The following is an 18,223-nucleotide window of genomic DNA, read 5'->3' on the forward strand; positions in this document are numbered from 1 at the left end:
TAATACCAGGTCAGTATCCTATCCCGCTTTTCCTGACTCCCCGAAGCTATGTGTGGTTCGATGTCTCAAAGTCTATGAGGAAGTGACCAGTTCTTGCAGACCTCCAGGAGTCGAGCAGTTATTGATTTCCATAAGGAAACCGTTTAAGGCGGTTTCTTCCCCTTCCATTGCCAGATGGATTCGATGGATTCTCTCTGAGGCAGGAATAGATGTTCAAGTTTTTGGCGCCCATTCTACTCGGGGAGCTATGGCTTCCAAAGCCATACAGGTGGGGGGCAGATTGGAGGACATCATGCATGCTGCTGACTGGTCTTCAGAGTCTACTTTTAAAAAGTTTTACTTTAAACCAATTCATGAAGCAGCCGCACTTGTGGTGAGTAAGCTTTAAACTTGCATAATCCTCGCCTCCGGTCCTGTGATAGAATACGAAATTTCCTAGCTATCGTGAAGGAAAGTTTCAATTCTATTAAGGACACGGAGGCGAGGATTATCCCACCCACATACTCTACGCTGGTATGTCCCCTCCCGATTGCATCTACCTCCGTAACAAGGTAGTATACTTGAGTTTGTGCATTTATTTGTTGTCCTTTTGATCATGTTCTAAATACATCATGTTGTACTTGATTCAGAGGTGATCACTTTCTATTTAGTGGTATTTTAAGGTTCATGACTTTATTGCAGTCAGTATGTATCTATGTTTTATCGGATTTGCATCTAATTATACCTTTTTTGGTAGGTTCCGAGACTACGACCAATTGACTCTACCAGGATTCCTTCCGCAGTGAAGTCGAGGAAGTGTGACGCATTTCGGGATACTTATACCAACGTGAAGGAGCGCACCTCATTGGATACTCGTTACCATGGCGGCGGGCTCATGGAACTTGTAGTTTTTTTGTTCATGTTTTGTTTTACTTTGAACTTGCTGTTTAATTAAAAGTGAAGAAAGATCTGCATAATCCTCGCCTCCGTGTCCTTAATAGAATTGAAACTTTCCTTCACGATAGCTAGGAAATTTCGTATTTGTCGGTGCTTTTGTAGGAGTGCAACTTGAATTGCAGCGGGATTTCAAAAACTTTTCATAGTACAGTTTCGTAACAAAGAGAAACAATTTATATATTTAGAGTTTTGAGAAAACGTTTAACTGTGAATGTCCCCCCTTAATATGGTAACTGTTTTTAAAATGTTAGATGTGAACAGCCAGCGCCCATCCGAGCATTTCACAACCAGCGAAATGAAGGGATTTCTTCAGTCCGGTAATTCAAATATTCCTTCCTCAGAGCGTCAATCGTCTCGCGATCCCTGGGTCACTTTTTCCAGTACAAAAACTGACGCTTCCCATAACACAAAGGAAGGACTACAGTAAGTAAGTATGGCAAGTCCGTCTGTGGTTTAGCGCAAATAAGATCGCCATTTTGAACTGGACAGTTTTGTATTGATGTTCCGAACCTTCGAGAAAGAAAACGCCAATTATAAATGAAAATCATGATAACCTTGTAAACTAAACTGGTGTTTTATTTATTAGTGACTTAATTTTAAAACGGTTTATATGGCGACATCTTCATTAACGCATTAATTGATTGTAGTTATTGAATCGTGGAAAGCGACATTTTTATATGCTAATTATAATTTGTGTTTATTTTGTGACCTTGTGAGTAATATTATAATAAACCGGATCACACTAGTTTGTTAACGACGCGCATTAAAAGTGGAGGCGAGCATTCCTTATAATTCCTCTGTAACGACGGCTGGCGGTAGCCCTGTTTGAATCTTCTCGTTTGACACATTTACCGTTTACTATAATCCCCAGCATACCTTTCGCATAAAGCAAACCGTTGATTGGCTGCTTGTCATCATTGCCCAATCGGGTAAAGGTTTATTCTGACGTGCCACCGAGGGGGTTGTAGGCGGGAGCCTGATGAATTGATGTCTTCTCCTGACAGAGTCTGACTGCACATTGCTGGTAGCTGAAGAGGTGATGGGCGGCACGGGCAGCACTAGGAAGGTGTCCTTCGGGCTGGATGACCAGGACAGGGTGCGGGTGCTGCGAGGCGTCAGGGTGAGGAGTGGCTCCAGGCTTCTGTTTGATCATCATCACACACTTATTCACAGTGTGAAATGGACCACTGCACTCTTCATCGTTTCACACTTCATCAATTCACACTCCACGTTAACAGCTTCAGCCCCTTACACGTTAGCACAACAGTGCACTCACTGCGTCTCTTCTCTGTCATCACACTTCACTGTACCATTACATCATGCATCTTAGTATCACACAAGTTGTAGCTGTTCATAGCAGTGCATCCACAAACCGTGTTTGCTTTCCATAGGTTCTTGCTATTATCTCCTACATCAGTGGTTACCAACCCTTTGACTTCTGTGGACCCCCTCTTTATCATTACTGGAACCCGGGGACCCCCATTGAATCATTATTGGAATCTGGGACCCCCCACTGAGTCATCCCTGAAAGTTGAAGACCTAATTCATTAATATTATTTAACTTTCTAAGCAGTCGCGGACCCCCTGAGGAGGCTTAGCGGACCCCGAGGGGTCCCATACTACAGGTTTGGAACCACTGTTCTACATTGTAAACATTACACCCCAAACTAGCCTCAGCCACTCGTTTCCCTGCATACCCCACCACATGCACTGCACCCCGTTTGCCATGTTATCTCACACCCTACATTCCATTAATTCATTCACTTCTAGCTTCACCCTGCTGTATATTTCACACTGTCCAACTCTGCCTTTTTTCACATACTAAAGCACCCTTTATACCAATACATGCCAACATTTTAAACTTGTAAAGTAGGAGATTTTGAAGACAATATCGGGGGAATGTATTTTCTCTAATGGAGGAAAGGCAATTTAAGGGTTAAAAAAAAAATCAGGATTCACCCGCCTGAATCGGGTACGTTGGCATGTATACAAACCACTTGACCCCTAGTACTGCAAGTCCTCCAATACGCACTCGACCTACCAACAAAGCAATCCCTTGAGACATGTCACCACCTCCCCCTGCGTCACACACACTACACCAGTTTCCTACAGTTACTTACTCATTGCATTCTCTTATTCTCTGCATTGCCCACTGCTCTACTACTCCCATACTTGCCCCATCATCCCTCATGTACTGTATTGCAGTTTCTACACTCACACTCACTGTATACTGTTTTACTTTATGGGAAGTACAGCTACCCCTCAATCATCTGGGCACCTTGCATTGTTAATAAACTGCACCCCTATGCCAACACGCCCTTACCCATTTGATAAGCTATGTAGTTTACACTGTGCACCTTCCCAGACTAATTTTGAAATTCCACCTGCATAAAAAACGCGTCCCTGTAACATTCACTCCTTATTAACCTGTAGAATTTATATTGACAAATAGACTACATAGGCCATAAAAAATATTCTTTGTAACTCATGTTTTTCATTTAACAACCATGGACCTATATCTCATGAAAAACGTGGAAAGGGATACAGTTTCTTGGAGTTGAACCACCTAAACCACTCGGAGTTTTATTTTCAAACGTAGCAACCTTGGTGTTAAATAACTGAAACACTGTAACCTGGAACACATGGGAGCTCTCAGAGCAACCCAAAACATGAAAATGTGAAATAGTGCGGATACAAATTATTATATAAGTGCTAATTAACCGTAACAATAAACAAGTCACTGTAATTTTAATAAGTAACATTGATCAATTATGCGTATAAAACACACATTATCTTAGCTATACGATAGATCACTCACTAGGGCATAGTACATCGTGTATATTCATGGTGTGAGAAAACTTCAACTTTCTGCACGTGCCTCTGTCTTTGACTGCCATAGAGTAATAGTGTATTTGTGCAACTATTATGGCACCCAGACGTGCTTGCCTAACCCCTTTTGAATTGTATTTCTAACGTATACGTACCTAACTGTCCAAGCATACGCTGATGTTAAAACAACTCTCGTTTGTCTGAGGAAATGACACAACACCGGTTTCAGTCAGATAGTGCATTTTTTTTTATAAGTGTCAGGCTCTGATCTGCATAACTGTTTGTCATTCAACAGGCCGGAGATAGATAAAACTATGTGCCTTTGCTTCAGAGAAATGATACCTAATGTGGAAAATATTTTTTACGTTCACAAAACAAGGGATTTGCAAGAGAAAAAAAGTTACATTGCAGGATACAAAGCTCTTTGCAAGTTGGAAAAGTATTTCTAATTTGCAAAGTAACTTTTGTAACCCAGTCTGAATTGCAAATGTGATGAGGCATAAAAGCGGTGTCCTCTGGCCATTTGGTATTCAATGTGATGTATCGATGTCTTGCGACTGCAAGTACGGGTGCAAACCATTGATCAGTTACCGACACCCGAGTTGCGCTCTCAAGAGATTCGCAAAGCACGCATTACCCGGCTGCATCTCTTGGTGAATGCATACAACCCGACTGTGTCTTTTGAAGGTAGCTCTAAATAGTTTGATAATTAACATTTGACTGAAGCAAGTAAGAGAAATAGTGTTTTCTTCGTCAATCAGCAGTGTATTCTAAACTATAGGGGCCTGAAAGAGAAGGCCAACCTCTCCTTGAATATAATTGAAATTTTGGTACTGTTAAGGTCTGATTTGCTACAGAGTCCCATATTATTGTAGATACCCTAAACAACAAGAACACCCATTATTGCTAAAACGTGAAAAATGTTGGACAGTGCTGCATAGATTTGAGCCCTGCATTTTTTTTCTATGGGCTATTTCCCTCAAGGTTGAAAAAAGAGAGCACATTAGCTTATCCACCAGAGAGTTTTTAAAGAGCTCCCCCTAGGTGACTCAAGTCCTGGAAAAAAAGACCAGCAAAAGAATCTCTTTATTGAGGTGGAAATCGGACAAAATCTTTCAAATGAAAGAAGGCTAAACATGTATATCGCCTTGTCTCAGAAGTTAAATCTTGTTCAAAGTACGAGGAAGGAGCTTAGAAACTACTGAAGCTGCTTGCTTATTTTGTGAAGACTGATATGGCAGTCTTGCATGCAAGGCATTGCAGTGAATTCCTAACGTAACAGATGCATGAAATAAATGGTGAAAGTGACGTATCCTTGCAGGATTTTTGATTTAAAAAAAAGACCAGGGCAATTGATCTTTTTTTTTTTTTTGCTGTATTTTTGTTTTACAGCAACAGAATGGTATAAAGTGGGGTGCTGTAGAGTGGGGTGGCATAACGTAGATTGGAGTAAAATGTCAAAGAGTGGAGTAGAATGGAGTGGCGCAGAGTGGAGGAACATGTTGTGAAGTGGTGTGGCTTACGATGGAGTGGTGAGGCATAAAGTGGAGTAGAGCGTTGTGGAGTGGTGTAGTGTGGAATATTCATATTGTGGGAGCACACTGCCATTACAGACAACACACTTTCAATTGAAATAACCATGATGTTTACACAGATAAACAGTTTTACTGATAAAAGTATATAGCGCACAAACAATAATGTTTGGAAATAGCATCACCAAGTGTATTGATTTATTTTGATTGTATTAAAATATTTGTTTCTACCGCACTTCAGAATTATAAAAAATGTGTTTCATGTGTGCTTTCATAATTTAAATATATTCTGAAATATCTCCACAGTTTATTTACAGACATTTACATTTTGTTGCCTGCTAGAAAAAAAAGCCTTTCCTCTCACAAGCCCAGTAGCCAGCAAGATTATCACATAAATTCTTTCACTTTGAAGTCCGAGCAGGAAAATTAAACACCAAGCTCTCTCAGAAGACAGAACATGACATTTGACCTCTACCTTTGAATGCATGGCAAATGTGACAAGATAGGAACACAATTTAAACGCCTATTTACAGAAAGCAAGCACTTGTTGAAGAATACAAGGAGGAATGGTAAACTGACTATGCTACATGAGAGTCAAGCTGGACAGCCTAAAATAAATAAAGCCTGCAAACAAAAGAGCAAGCAAATGTGAGGTACAAACCTCAAAGCCAATGTTGACCAACAGGTGGAATGTATTCCCAGGGAAGCTTTCACAATATTCCCAAGTTGTATTTAGCAAACCAGACTACTGTGCTGTCTGGTAGGGTTCGACCTAAACAGCTTGTAGCCTGTTCTTCACCTCTCTTATGTTGTAAGAGCAGAGGTTTGTTGTTCACATTTGTATTGCATACAATATATCACTGGAATGGCATCAGATTGCTTTCGGTAATCTGATGGCTTCCATAATGGTTCTGAGGTTTCCACCACAGTCAGGCGTCTGGTTTGGCTTTTGAAAGCATTGGGCTTGCTCTGGGCCTGTGATTTTCTGAGTAGGTTAAAAGGGATATGTATGGAAACTTTAAGCAAATGTTATCCATACATATACTTTATTCAACTTTGAGGGGAATCTCCACACTGGTCCAAGGCTGTTAGAAGTGTGTGAATCTTAGAGTCTAGAGAGGGACCAGCTCCCTTGATGACCTCAAGAAAGGGATTCGGAAGAGGGCTGCCAAGTTGTAATCTGAACAGAAGTTGGCTCGCCTCGGTACACAAAAAACAGAAAACTGAACTTTTCAAACAAGTATTCAGTCAATTCCTAGTGCATGCAGATGATGTCTGTAGAATGCCCAGGCTAGAGTCATCCTACATATCCTCTGGAATCTCTCTGCTGCAGTCAGAAATTCCTATTTTCATGTGGCCTAGATGATGTGCATCATAGTACAACACTCTTAATAGAATACAATTTCACCAGCTAGTGCGTTTGGAAAAAAAAAAAACTGAAAGGAGATGATTCATTTTTTAGAGTAGCAGGTTGTTCCAACCATCCAATCCTGCCACATTTAGTAAAGTCGAAGTAGGAGAAGTTTTCCATGATTTAAAATGGCAGCTGCTGACACTAGTGAGACTCTATAAGGAACTCCATTTTGAGTTCTTCTAGCCGGTACACGTTGAGCAATTGCACAATGAACTTGCCTTCAGGGTTCATTTTATTGTACAGTTGGTGTTGTGGTCTAGTTGGTGTGCACTAATAACATCACCAGCGACAGAGCACAGAATTTTAGAAATAGAATCTCCAATTTACCTTTATGATGCAGTGCAAGAAAGGACACCTCGCTTGCCTTGGGATGCTCATAAAAAAACATTTTGTAGCTGACGTTATAGTTTGCAGTGTTATTCAAAACGCGCATAATTTGTATTTAATTTTTGTACTTTTTTGTACTTTTGGGTTTCTAACCATCGAATGATATTTTGTTAGTTTGTGACAAATATGTGCCTAACCTCAAGAAAATCAAGCTAAGGTGATGATGATCAAGTGGTTATTGGCAAACTCTGGTCTTTGATCACCTTGAGTATCAGGTGTCTTGCTTAGAGGTTCATCATTTAGTCACCTAAAATATATAAATCTTTGTTGTCCATTTTATAAGTCAATGTTACCTTTATAAGTCCTTTTTTGTCCATATTGCAAAAATATTAGCTCAAGTGCTTGCTGTTGATGCTTTTCCATGTGCAGTAAGTTGAATTTGGTGAAATAATATTGGATCGACATTGTCTTCCTGACTTACGAAACCTACGTGGTTGACTGTTTCTAATGCATGGTGAAGAAACACCTGTCACACTTCTAATGTAATGCTGTGTCTTCTTGAATTGGTCTAGCTTTCTGAAGATGTCGTAAGTCGAATGAAAGATGCACAGCAGCCTGCCAGAGAGCAGAGCACATCAACCTCTTCAATGCCTACATCTCGATCCTTCAGCAGCGAATCTATCCCGAGTGTGCCAGAAGCGAAGCCCTATGCCTCTTCTACAGGTACTAAACAGATATGAGAGAGCAAGCTCCAGGCCTCTGTTTGGAGCATTGCAAAATTATGTTGTTCTGTTCTAATGTTTAAGAAATTCTAAATTCTGTTATTAGACCCAAAGGTAAGCACAATACATTAATTCTTTACTATGTGTCAACAACACAGAAAAAACATATTTTGAAAGTACATTTCACATTAAACCATGAAAGAAGTCCTGGACTGGTAAACACACAGGTAACCCTATCAACCAAATGTCCTATGCCTGTCAGTTTCTCTGTAGGGGCCTACTCTTTCTTTGATGTCAAACCACACTTTATCAATGACTTGGAAATTGGTACCTGAACTTTCACAGTCACGTTCTCTCATTGAAACTAATTATCCTAGAAGAGTGTTTTAGGATCTATCCTTGCCTGCAAACTAGACATTCAAGATGCAGGAAGTGACTATTTCTGCCACGGATTCACAAAATAAGCAGTCCGAACAATATGTACCATTCACAGCTCTCTAGGAGTCAAACATGCCATATAATATCACTTATCACTATCACTGATTACATATCATTTACAACATTAAAACAATAAAAAACCCTACAGAATTTTAACGATTAAGAGAATTTAGACTTTTGTTTTACAACGTTATGACAGGAAATAGCTATTATATGGGGAATACAAAAAAATCATATTAAGGTAATTTGAAGTTTATCATTCTCTTTTCAAGCTGTCTGGTCAGTGGATTTAAAATGGAATTTCATGCCGACTAAATTCCCAGCTTTGATTAAATCTTTCTGCCAAGCATCCTCCTCAACAACCTTTAATGCCATTGTATCTCTTGCTGAATATTCCTTAAACTGTGACATGTTCGCTCCAGGCTCTTGCATCACTTGTTAGACCCTTAGATGTTATTGCCACAGAACGTTGTGGTTTCCTGATAAAATCCATGGTTGACGTGGCTGACGCAACCTGAACTCACTGATCCTTTCCTCAAAAGCCTTGAGGCAACAGATCACAAAGCTTGGGTTGGGAAGGAAAGATTGGGCACAAAGCTATTTTTAGTTCTTGTCATTGACAGCATATGCTCTCTCGGTCGTGAGAGATATTGTATACAACAAGGGACTTGCAGCCAGCCTAATGCTTACCATTCGTTGGCTTCACTGTCACTCTTATTTGCTGACTTCTCCTTGGCCAATATGTGCCGGCTTCTCTTCTTCTTTCGGCTTGAGCATGAACTAAATGATTGCTTCACCTTGATTTCTGTCCTTCTGCTGATTACGCTATGATTAATGTACTATTTTTATTTTTTTCTTCTGCCGCTGTTTTCCTTGTCCATGTTGCTTTTTGCCCCAGACAAGTCCATTGTCTACATCATAACGCTTTTTAAAATAACCTTTAGGCATGATGCATAGCAGCCGCAATACTCTACAATATAGCTTTGAGGCTTTGACCAGGCCAGTAGCTCTTGCATAGGTCAGACCTATTAGCTTTGTCACTGCTTATTGTATTTGTCTCTTTGAGTTTGTAAGTAACAAATTTAACCTCTTCTGGGGTAAGTGTTGTAACCAAAATTGCTAGTGCTTTCACATTTGAGACCCTTACATAGAAACCCAGCCTTAACAGCCTAGTCAACTTACTTGTTGAGTCCTTCAGAGATAGGATGGCATTGTCAGACTACAGCATGCTCTGAACTGTGTTCACATTCCACAGAGGTGCATTTGTTTGGTCCAGCGGTCTCTTCGTAGCCCAGTGCCTCTAAGCAGGTAATATATCTACGAATCTACTCCCACAGGATCTTTATAAACGCTATCGTTGTCAGTTGAAGTTACCGATTTGTATGAGTTCGCTGACCTGAATGCTTTTCTTGCCACTGGCAGGTCTGAAACAAATATGCACATGAACAACACTTACTAATAGGAGATTAACGTAATAAAACGTGCTAGTCCAAACTTGTCCAGCTGTTATGGGGGCATTTTGTCTCCCCAGACGCCTTGATAAATAGAGAATCCTTTCTCTTGAAAGGCCAAGTATGTGCCAATTGGAACTGACATCCCCTGCATCATTGGAGTAAAGGTTCTCTTTGACATCAGTTTTAGAGAACCAGTGCAAAGTTGCAGAAGGCCCGGAAACTAGACAAATACCATCCCAGATATCTTTGCCTTCTGTCCCCTCTCCTAGGGGAAAGTGTGCTGAATTCCAATCTTGAAAACATTTTCAGTCCCCTGAACCTCTAAGGCTGACCACGAACTCAAGAACCGCAGAATCTGAGTATTCAGTTTCAAGACAAATATTTCCATTCGATATGAGATCATCCCTGCTTGGTTTATCACTGACAGCATTTTCAATATCTGCCTTATACTGGGTACATGGAGTCCCAGCTGGCCACTCTGTTTGATAGCCCCACAAAATAGTCTGCCTTTTTTGGAAGCGGGAGTAGTCCCAGTAGGCAATGTCTGATTGTAAGTGTCGTCTAGATTTTTATCACCCTCCGCACTTCGTTCAGCGATTTAGGTTTAATCCTCGGGCCATCGCACATCCAATTCCCCACTTTACTTTACTCTTCTGCACTTCACCAAATCCTTTGATTGCTTCAGTAGGTTTTTATTGTGGTACAGTATGTTACAGATGGGTTCCCAAAAGCGTCCTGTCTGTTGTAAAGTCTTGCTGTGCTCCGACTCCTATGTCATTTGGCAAGATTGACTGTAAGGCACTTGCCAGGTTTGAGTTCTAGTTTACAAAAAAAAAGACATCTTTTTTGGTAAGCAAAATATGTCTTTGTGCAAGCCCTTATGAAATCTCATTTCCATGTGTCCAGCACGCAATGCTGCTGTATCACGCAGATGATGTCCTCTTGCTCGATGACACAGTGAAAAACTCAGAATGTTCTTGATATGTTGGCTCTTATTCACTTGCCAATGATCTTAAAGTTAATTTGAAGAAAACCTTATATCTTACTATTTGTTAAAACTAAATTCAGAGGGTTCTAGAATTCGGTAAAGCAGCATCTCCAAACAGTGTAATGTTTTCTGTTTGGGGATATTATTTGGTAGATCGAATTGGAAGCCTTCTTTTGAATCCAAAAGAAAATTGATGCAGATTATAGCAGATAACGAATTTGTTTATTCTCTGCGTCAAAGAAAATAGATTTATTTAGAAAAGACTACCGTTACTAATTTATAGTTTCCACTATCTGCTTTCCAATTATTGATTTCTCAACTGATATACATGAAGGCCAATTTTGGCACACGTTTTTGGGCCTTAGGAATACAAGACCCTCTGACCTCAGCAGATTGGAAATCAGGCTAACATTCTCATGTCATCCAAGCCATCACTGAACTAGTACCATTCAATTGTACATGCACTGCTTGGCACATTTATTCTTAATGAGTGTTTATTGAGTTGAAAAAAGAATGGGGGTGGGTTAAAAAGTAAACAGGTTAACTTCACAACCAATCTATGACATGCTTCTTTACCACAAGAGAGGGAACTTGTAACTAGATTGGATTGTCTACCTAATGAAAATGTCAATGGGGGTGTCTCTAGTTGACATCTGACCCAATAGTCATACTACTGACATGCTTCATCATAGGCTTCTTGCCCAGAATACCTAAAGTATCTGGGCGGGCTCTAAGCCTAAACAACAGCAGAGCTCTTTGTTGGTTTTATCTGCAGCTAGATATTCTTTTTTTGTGATTTTATCAGGGAAATCCTTTGGTAAGGTTAAAAACAGAGCTGGTGATGTAGCTGGAGTTACTATGGGCTCCTACATCAAAAGATGAGGTCTACATGTTTCAGCAATATTAATATTGCCACTTAGGTCAAATGGCTTTTTTTTGGAACTCATAAATAGTGCAAAGATACCTAGTTTGCTTGTGTCCAATAGCACTATTCGTGCAGTCGTGTCAAGTGTCAATATGGATTAAGTCATGCCATTGTGTGTATGCCTTACATTTTTCAAGCCTACAAATAGGAATCTGTAAAATTCAAGAGAGAGACATTATCATTAATTATAAAAATGTAAAAATGTTTATCACTCGTCGTCTGCTCTGCGTGCAGCTCTTATAGGTGAAGAAATTCCATCATGCATTGTCTTTGTACAATAGAGGGAGCTTCTCAAATACCCCAGTGTCTGGGATGAGAACAAAAGCACACTGTTGTAGTCAGTGGTCGAAGTGCATAAAAAAATATGGGAACTGTGATGCTGCATGCAGTGGGGAGGGGTTAGTGAGAGTGTGGGTGGGGCCAAGGGTGCGGCTAAAAAAACAAAAAAAATTGTACGTTTTCTTGGTCTTTCAGCATCAGGTTGCTACCTATAAAATAACACACAGCTTGAATGAAAAATACATTTTAAAAAAGTTGTTACTTAGTGGGAAATGCACTATAGTACATTATGAAATCTCTATTAGTTAATGCACTGCAGAGGTCTCTGTGTAATCGGAGGGCACAGAATTAAATCTTGGTTGGTGCAGTGGAGAATAGTGACTTGTGTATTTTCAGTGCTACAAGGTCAGAGCCTGTGTGAATATATGTCATTATTTAAACTTGCATTATCCACAATACAGTACAGACTACTACAAAATGCAAAAAAGGTTTAGGATAAATGGTGCCTCCAAAATATAGGTTTTAGTAATACCCAGACTGAACTTAAAGCAATTTTTTTGATGTTTTGTCTGGGGTAGTAAATTCTATTTAAATACAATTTCAGTTAAAAATGTGCACTTCACAGCCCATTTATTAATTCTTTGCACTACCACTCAAAAATAAATCTTTGTCACCACAAAGCTTCGAGTGATCTGATCAATTAAAGCCAATACCAGCTCCCAAGCATCCTTTACATTTGCAGATTAACTTGTAGCACATGTGCATTTCATTCAGGCAAGCAGGCACCCTGGAAGAAAGGCTTTCTTAGCTTTCTGCCCATCATTGGTTTCACAGCATAGGATACTCACTGCATGACCCTTCAACTGAAGCATTTAAAATGTAGTAATTAACTGGCCCGGATGTTGTCTTTTTACCAAATGTAGGGGAACTGTTTCTCATAAATCAGAAAAGTATGGGCATGTCATGTCCCTCTGATCCCGCCCACTTAAACCACTGGTTGTGGTAGACATGCTCACATGCAGTTATTTCACAAACTGTACTTCTTTTTCAATACTGTATTGCTTCATAGAGTCGGGCGCACTATGAGGAAGAAGGAATTAGAATATTCGTAGTTACATGGTTGAAAAAAGCTCTATGCCCAACCACTAGTGTGTGTACAGCATCATTCCTTTCCCAATTTACTTTGTCAAGGTGTCTTGCCCTCTGAAGACTTAAAAGTATTCTCTGAGCTCCATATCCTGCTTGTATGTTTGGGAGAAATGCTAATTAAGTGTCTTTGGTTCAAATAACTCAATGTGTGACGTACTGACAACATTGCATGTTTGTCAGTGTACGTGGACTGACGTGTCTGGAGACATTCATATCATTATGTGGAAATATGAATAACAGTTTCAGGTGTTTAGTTCGATGGTCGGCAATTTTGAATGAGGTTTATGTCCCTCATTGCCATCCTATGATTGTCAGTATCATTGACTAGTGGATTTAAGTCAGAACTTGGAAAGTCGCAATATCTTGGAGGGGTCTATTGTTTCTTGCCAATCCGCCTATGACACAAGGGGATACTCATGCAGCACCCTGTTGTGGAACTGACCCTGAGTGTAATCGGAGTCTTGCCAGTTGAACCTGGGTACAAGCCAATCAACCACAGGTAAGGTGTCTTATTTAAAAAGCATCATAAGTTTATTGCATTGTACAGTGCGGGTTGACGCACTCAGCAGAGGTCCGAGAACGTGTCACCCGAGTGCTTCATCAAACATGTATTTATACACTTTTTGCAGGTTACATATGCTGGGCAGGAATGTTCAAGACGAGTTTTCAAACCATAAATCATACATAGCTTAGGAACAAGAGTAGCAGAGGGATGTGCTTTTGTATTTTCTCGTGACCCCTAAAAGTCCTCAGAGCCTGCTATTCGCCCTATCTGACTCAAACCACATTCCAAGCAGTCCTTCACCTGCGGAACCTTTCAGTCTCCCAGGGCCCGAGGCAGGCAGAGAAAAGTAGATCCAGGTATGCGTACATGCGCACGTAGTCAAAGGTTCGGTAGAGTTCAGACAAGAGTTCAACAGTTTCACTGTAACAGGGGTCCAACAGTTCATTACACAGAAGTTTGATAGTTCATTTAATTTTCCCTCTTAATGCCCCCCTTTGAGCCAAAGGAGCTCGTTCTCCTGATGGATCACACCCACATGCTTAATGACATCAGTCCATTTATTTCTTGCCTTTTATGATCTTTGTCCTCCTGCATCCTCTGATACATCCGAGCCATCTCGTGCTCTGTTAGTGGCAATGCCATGGCTGCCGATGGAGTGAATAAACCTTGTCGGCAGAGTTGCTGTAGCAAAGAGCAACAACATTGCAGTAGGCACAATCTCAGGCTGATGGCTATAACGACGCATATAATTGCTATCACCACCTTCTTTATCCACCCTGTGGGTAGCCAGGACAAAACTAGGCCCTCAAGTTTTCCCTGCTCCCCGTGAATACTTCCACAGCTTCCTTTATTCTGGTTACAGTGGTTTACACATTCCATGATCTGTTGATATACTAACAACAACTTTCATTGATGAGCCTGCAGACCCCTCCCCCATTGCTGTGACATTAATAAATCAAGCACCAATCTGCTCTGCACTGTCATGGCGACTACAGAGTTAATTTCCACCTGCAGTCCTTGAATAGCATACTTGATGGCATTTAAGGCAATTGCCAACTCATCAGAAATGTTAACAACAGCTTGTTCTAGGTCATCTATCCCAAAGCCAGGGATATACATACGGAGAATCTTATAAAACACATTCTGTCTTGTCTCAAGTATAGGGGTACCTTTTTTGTAATGGTGTGCAAAGCTCCCCAAATTCAGGGGTTCATGAGCTGCTTCATGTGGCACTATTGTGATATTCGGTGTAAGGTAAACTAGAGAGCATGTTCCCTTCCAGTCCCTGGGGTCACTTTATAGGCACTTTTGCCACATATAAAATTCATTCTTCCTTGCACTTGGGTGTCCATCTCATAATATTCACTAGCGGGGAGGCCTTCCCCTTCTGGTACATCATGACTGAAGCTGCTACACCACCTGTAGTCTCTCCAGGTGATTTTCAAGCTAGTTACATTCATCTAAGGGGAAGCGTATGAGCATCGGGCCATCCAGAGCAGGAACTCCAGGAGTCTGAAGACTATTTGTGGAGAGGTAGTGCTTGAACTCGGGCCTTAATCAATGGATCATATATATGAGGGCACCAGCACTGTATCTCCGTCTATAGTCAGGTTCCACTAATGGACTGTGTAGTTGAGGCTCTGTGACCCAGTCACAAGGGTCCAGTTTCTACTCTGTACCTCTTTCTCCTTCATATCCCAGTTCACTGTGACAACATCAAACTCCAGTAGGTTAAGACACTCATCCTCCTCTAAGTTTCCCAGATGCTGGGGCTCTGGGTTGCATCCTAGTGACTGATGTCAGAAGCACAATGGGAACTTTTCTTGGGTAGAGTTTTCCCCAGGAGTGAAGGACAACTCTTACTGGACCTGGACATTAGATTTCAAGGTGCAATGGGGCTGCCCCTCATCTAACACTGCAGCACAGGTCTGGGTAATGTCTGATATGTGGCACACATCTCCTTCTTTATTTTCTCCCATCCCCATAGGTGTGGCATATAGCCCTATACGGTCCCTGGATAGCAATCGAAGGATCCAGCAGTTCTTAAGACTCAGAATTTTAGCAAGCTGCTCATAAACCTTGACCAAAGGGTGCAATGCTAGCTTCTGCAACAAGGGGCAACACAGATAACAATCAAGCTTATCAGGGCAACATACCCCTGCCACCTCATTTTGTTTCTTATACTTTGTTATCTTAGTAAATATGGATATGCAAGTATTCAAGTGTTATAAGTTTTAGTATTTCAAGTTCTACTGAATGTTCAGTGTTTACTACACTGGGTACCAATGGAGTAGATTTTCTATTAATTTGCTGTCATCTGTTTCTCATTCTGGTATGTAGTTGTCTGTTTCTGAGGCGGTTTCCCAGACCTGCCCTGCGGTGTCTTTTCCGTCTGTTTTGGGGGCGGCTTCCCAGACCTGCCCTGTGGTGTCCCCTTCACCCTAGTTTTGGCAGGTGCAGACCAACACCCCTTTTCGAGATTTCATTCTCAAGAGTTCACTGAACAGCAGTGCTTAATTTGTACTTGTTGTTCCCGGTGCTGAGCATCGGCACCTATTTTTGAGGGCCGGGGCTTATTCTTCTGCCTCAAGCATTTGCTGAGAGCAAAGGACACAAATGGGAAAGACGGAGGCAGAGAAAAACGAAAAAGTGGCACAAAGGGAGAAAGCAGAAAGCTACTAGTGTGAGCTGAAGGGGCAGGGAGTGGCTGTAAATGGATTGAAGATGCCGGAGATGGCTTCAGGATTACGCTGCCTCAGTATTCCGTGCTCGCACATTTAATTGCAGCAGCCGCGCATTTAAGTGGGGGGCTTTGGGCACCGGCACGTTTTTATTTACAAATTAAGCACTGCTCAACAGCATCTGGTGACTCCTTTAAACATGTGTTAGATTAATCCAGGTTGAACGTGTATCCACTGTGACAGCAGTGCGAGGTTAGTAGAACCTGGCAGGGTGCACTCCACCTTGGCTCGGGGAAGTCTTTCCGCTGAACTCCCTCATGCAGACTCTGTCCCCTGGCTGTAGATCGTGGGCAGGGACTACAAGAGGGAGAGGTTGAGCACTTTTAGCAAGATCATGCTATTTGGACATAGCCCTTTGCATCCTTCTGCAGTACTGTACCAGGTCCTCCTCCCCACCCATGAGAGAAACATATGGCAGTCTAAAGTGCTCCGGTTTGGAAATGATCTTCCGAAAAAGGATTTTGTAAGGAGTTAACCCATACTTTTCACTGGGGCTGAGTCTAATGTCCATAAGGACAATAAGGAGAGCATCTGGTCATTCATTTGAGTCTCTTGAAACATTTTGGCCAGTTTATTCTTGATTTGCCCGTTCATCTTCTCAATCGCCCCAAAGATTGGCGGTGATAAGGACTGTGCAGACTCGGAGAAATCCCTAGGCAGTTAAATATGTATTTAAAAACTTAAGCTACGAAATAGGGGCCGTTTTGAGTCTATAGATTCTGGTACCCCAAAATGGAGAATGACATCAAACATGAACTTTTTTGCTGTAGTTATTGCATCCGTTTTCCTGCACGGGAAAGCCTCCAGCCACCCCAGCATTTTATCCACCATTACTAGCGCATGTTTGTAGCCTTGCAACAGTACAAACACACGCTATTAAATCTATAGATGCTGCATTTGCCATTCCACCCACTGCCTTGCACCCTCCCCTTGCTGTCTTAATGCCCCTCCTGGGTTATTCCTCCTACATGTGATGCAGTTGCGGGTCACTTCCTTAGCTATCTGGTGTATCCCAGGGCCCTACCAATCTTTCATTATCTCATTTGCAATTCCCCCTTCACATGTGTGACATTGAATGAAATGCTTGTGCCAGCTGTTGTTAAGATACAGGAGTAATGGCTTGCCTGCCGCATGAGAAACATAGAGTGGCGAAGCAGTGTCTAGGGTGCAGCCCTGGGAAGTCCAGCATGCTATAAGTTCAGTAGTGGCCTTCTGTTGCATTGCAAGCAGGTCAGAACCAGAATGAAACAGGGGTTACTGCAAAGCACCTAAGAAAGGGAAAGTGGCAGGAGTCCAATGCAACGCACCTAAGTAAGGGAAAGTTGCAGGTGTCCCATGCAACGCAGCATGGCTTGCAGCAGCATCAGCTCGGCCATTACCATGGGCTACATCCGACTGTTGTCTAGTGTGGGCATGGCAGTCGACAGCTGCAATTTCTGTGGGGAGGTGAATAGCATCAAGCAGAGCTTTAATAAGTACAGCATGAGAAATAGTGGAACTAGAGGACGTGAGAAACCCTCTCATCTTCCATAGCGTACTAGTAGCATGACAGATATTAAAAGCATAATATGAATCAGTGTAAATAGTAACCCAAGTTGCAGCAAACAACACACACACTCTAGTGAGAGCAACCAGTTTTGCAACTTGAGCACTGTGAGCTTGTGGGACTGCAGCGGCCTCTAGTGTAGCGTATTTTGAGCACACTGGGTAGCCAACGCATAGAGCACCAAAATCATCCCACAAAGCAGAACCACCAGTGTCGAGAATAGAGCCCGCATTGCGCAGTGGTGTCACTGAGGTCTGGAATTGTAGTAGTAGTGATGGCTACGACTTCGGTGCAATCATAAGGTTCTCTATCCTCCACAGTAGGGAGAAGAGTGACAGGATTGAGGGTGTACACCTAATTATTGTGAGGTTTGTGCCTCCACGGAGAGCCTGTTCATAGTGGGTTTGGCGCTGGATTGAGAGATGCTGGGTGCTAGAG

The 18,223-nt window shown here is 41.7% G+C and overlaps 1 protein-coding gene across 3 annotated transcripts in view; it reads left to right on the forward strand.

The window, feature by feature from the left end:
- The first annotated feature begins 1,865 nt into the window (after positions 1–1,865).
- Positions 1,866–18,223, forward strand: part of CHCHD6 (coiled-coil-helix-coiled-coil-helix domain containing 6) — a 746,922-nt gene continuing 730,564 nt past the window's right edge. Inside the window, exons 1-2 of one of the 3 annotated variants that reach the window (XM_069206264.1) lie at positions 1,866–2,056; positions 7,611–7,761. In XM_069206264.1, the coding sequence (XP_069062365.1) occupies positions 1,976–2,056; positions 7,611–7,761 (232 nt within the window). In that variant the 5' untranslated portion in view covers positions 1,866–1,975. The remainder of the gene's footprint in view (positions 2,057–7,610; positions 7,762–18,223) is intronic. The other 2 variants (XM_069206262.1, XM_069206263.1) reach the window with 2 other exon arrangements.

This window comes from Pleurodeles waltl, chromosome 9 (assembly GCF_031143425.1).
Source record: "Pleurodeles waltl isolate 20211129_DDA chromosome 9, aPleWal1.hap1.20221129, whole genome shotgun sequence".
NCBI classification, from domain to species: Eukaryota; Metazoa; Chordata; class Amphibia; order Caudata; family Salamandridae; genus Pleurodeles; species Pleurodeles waltl.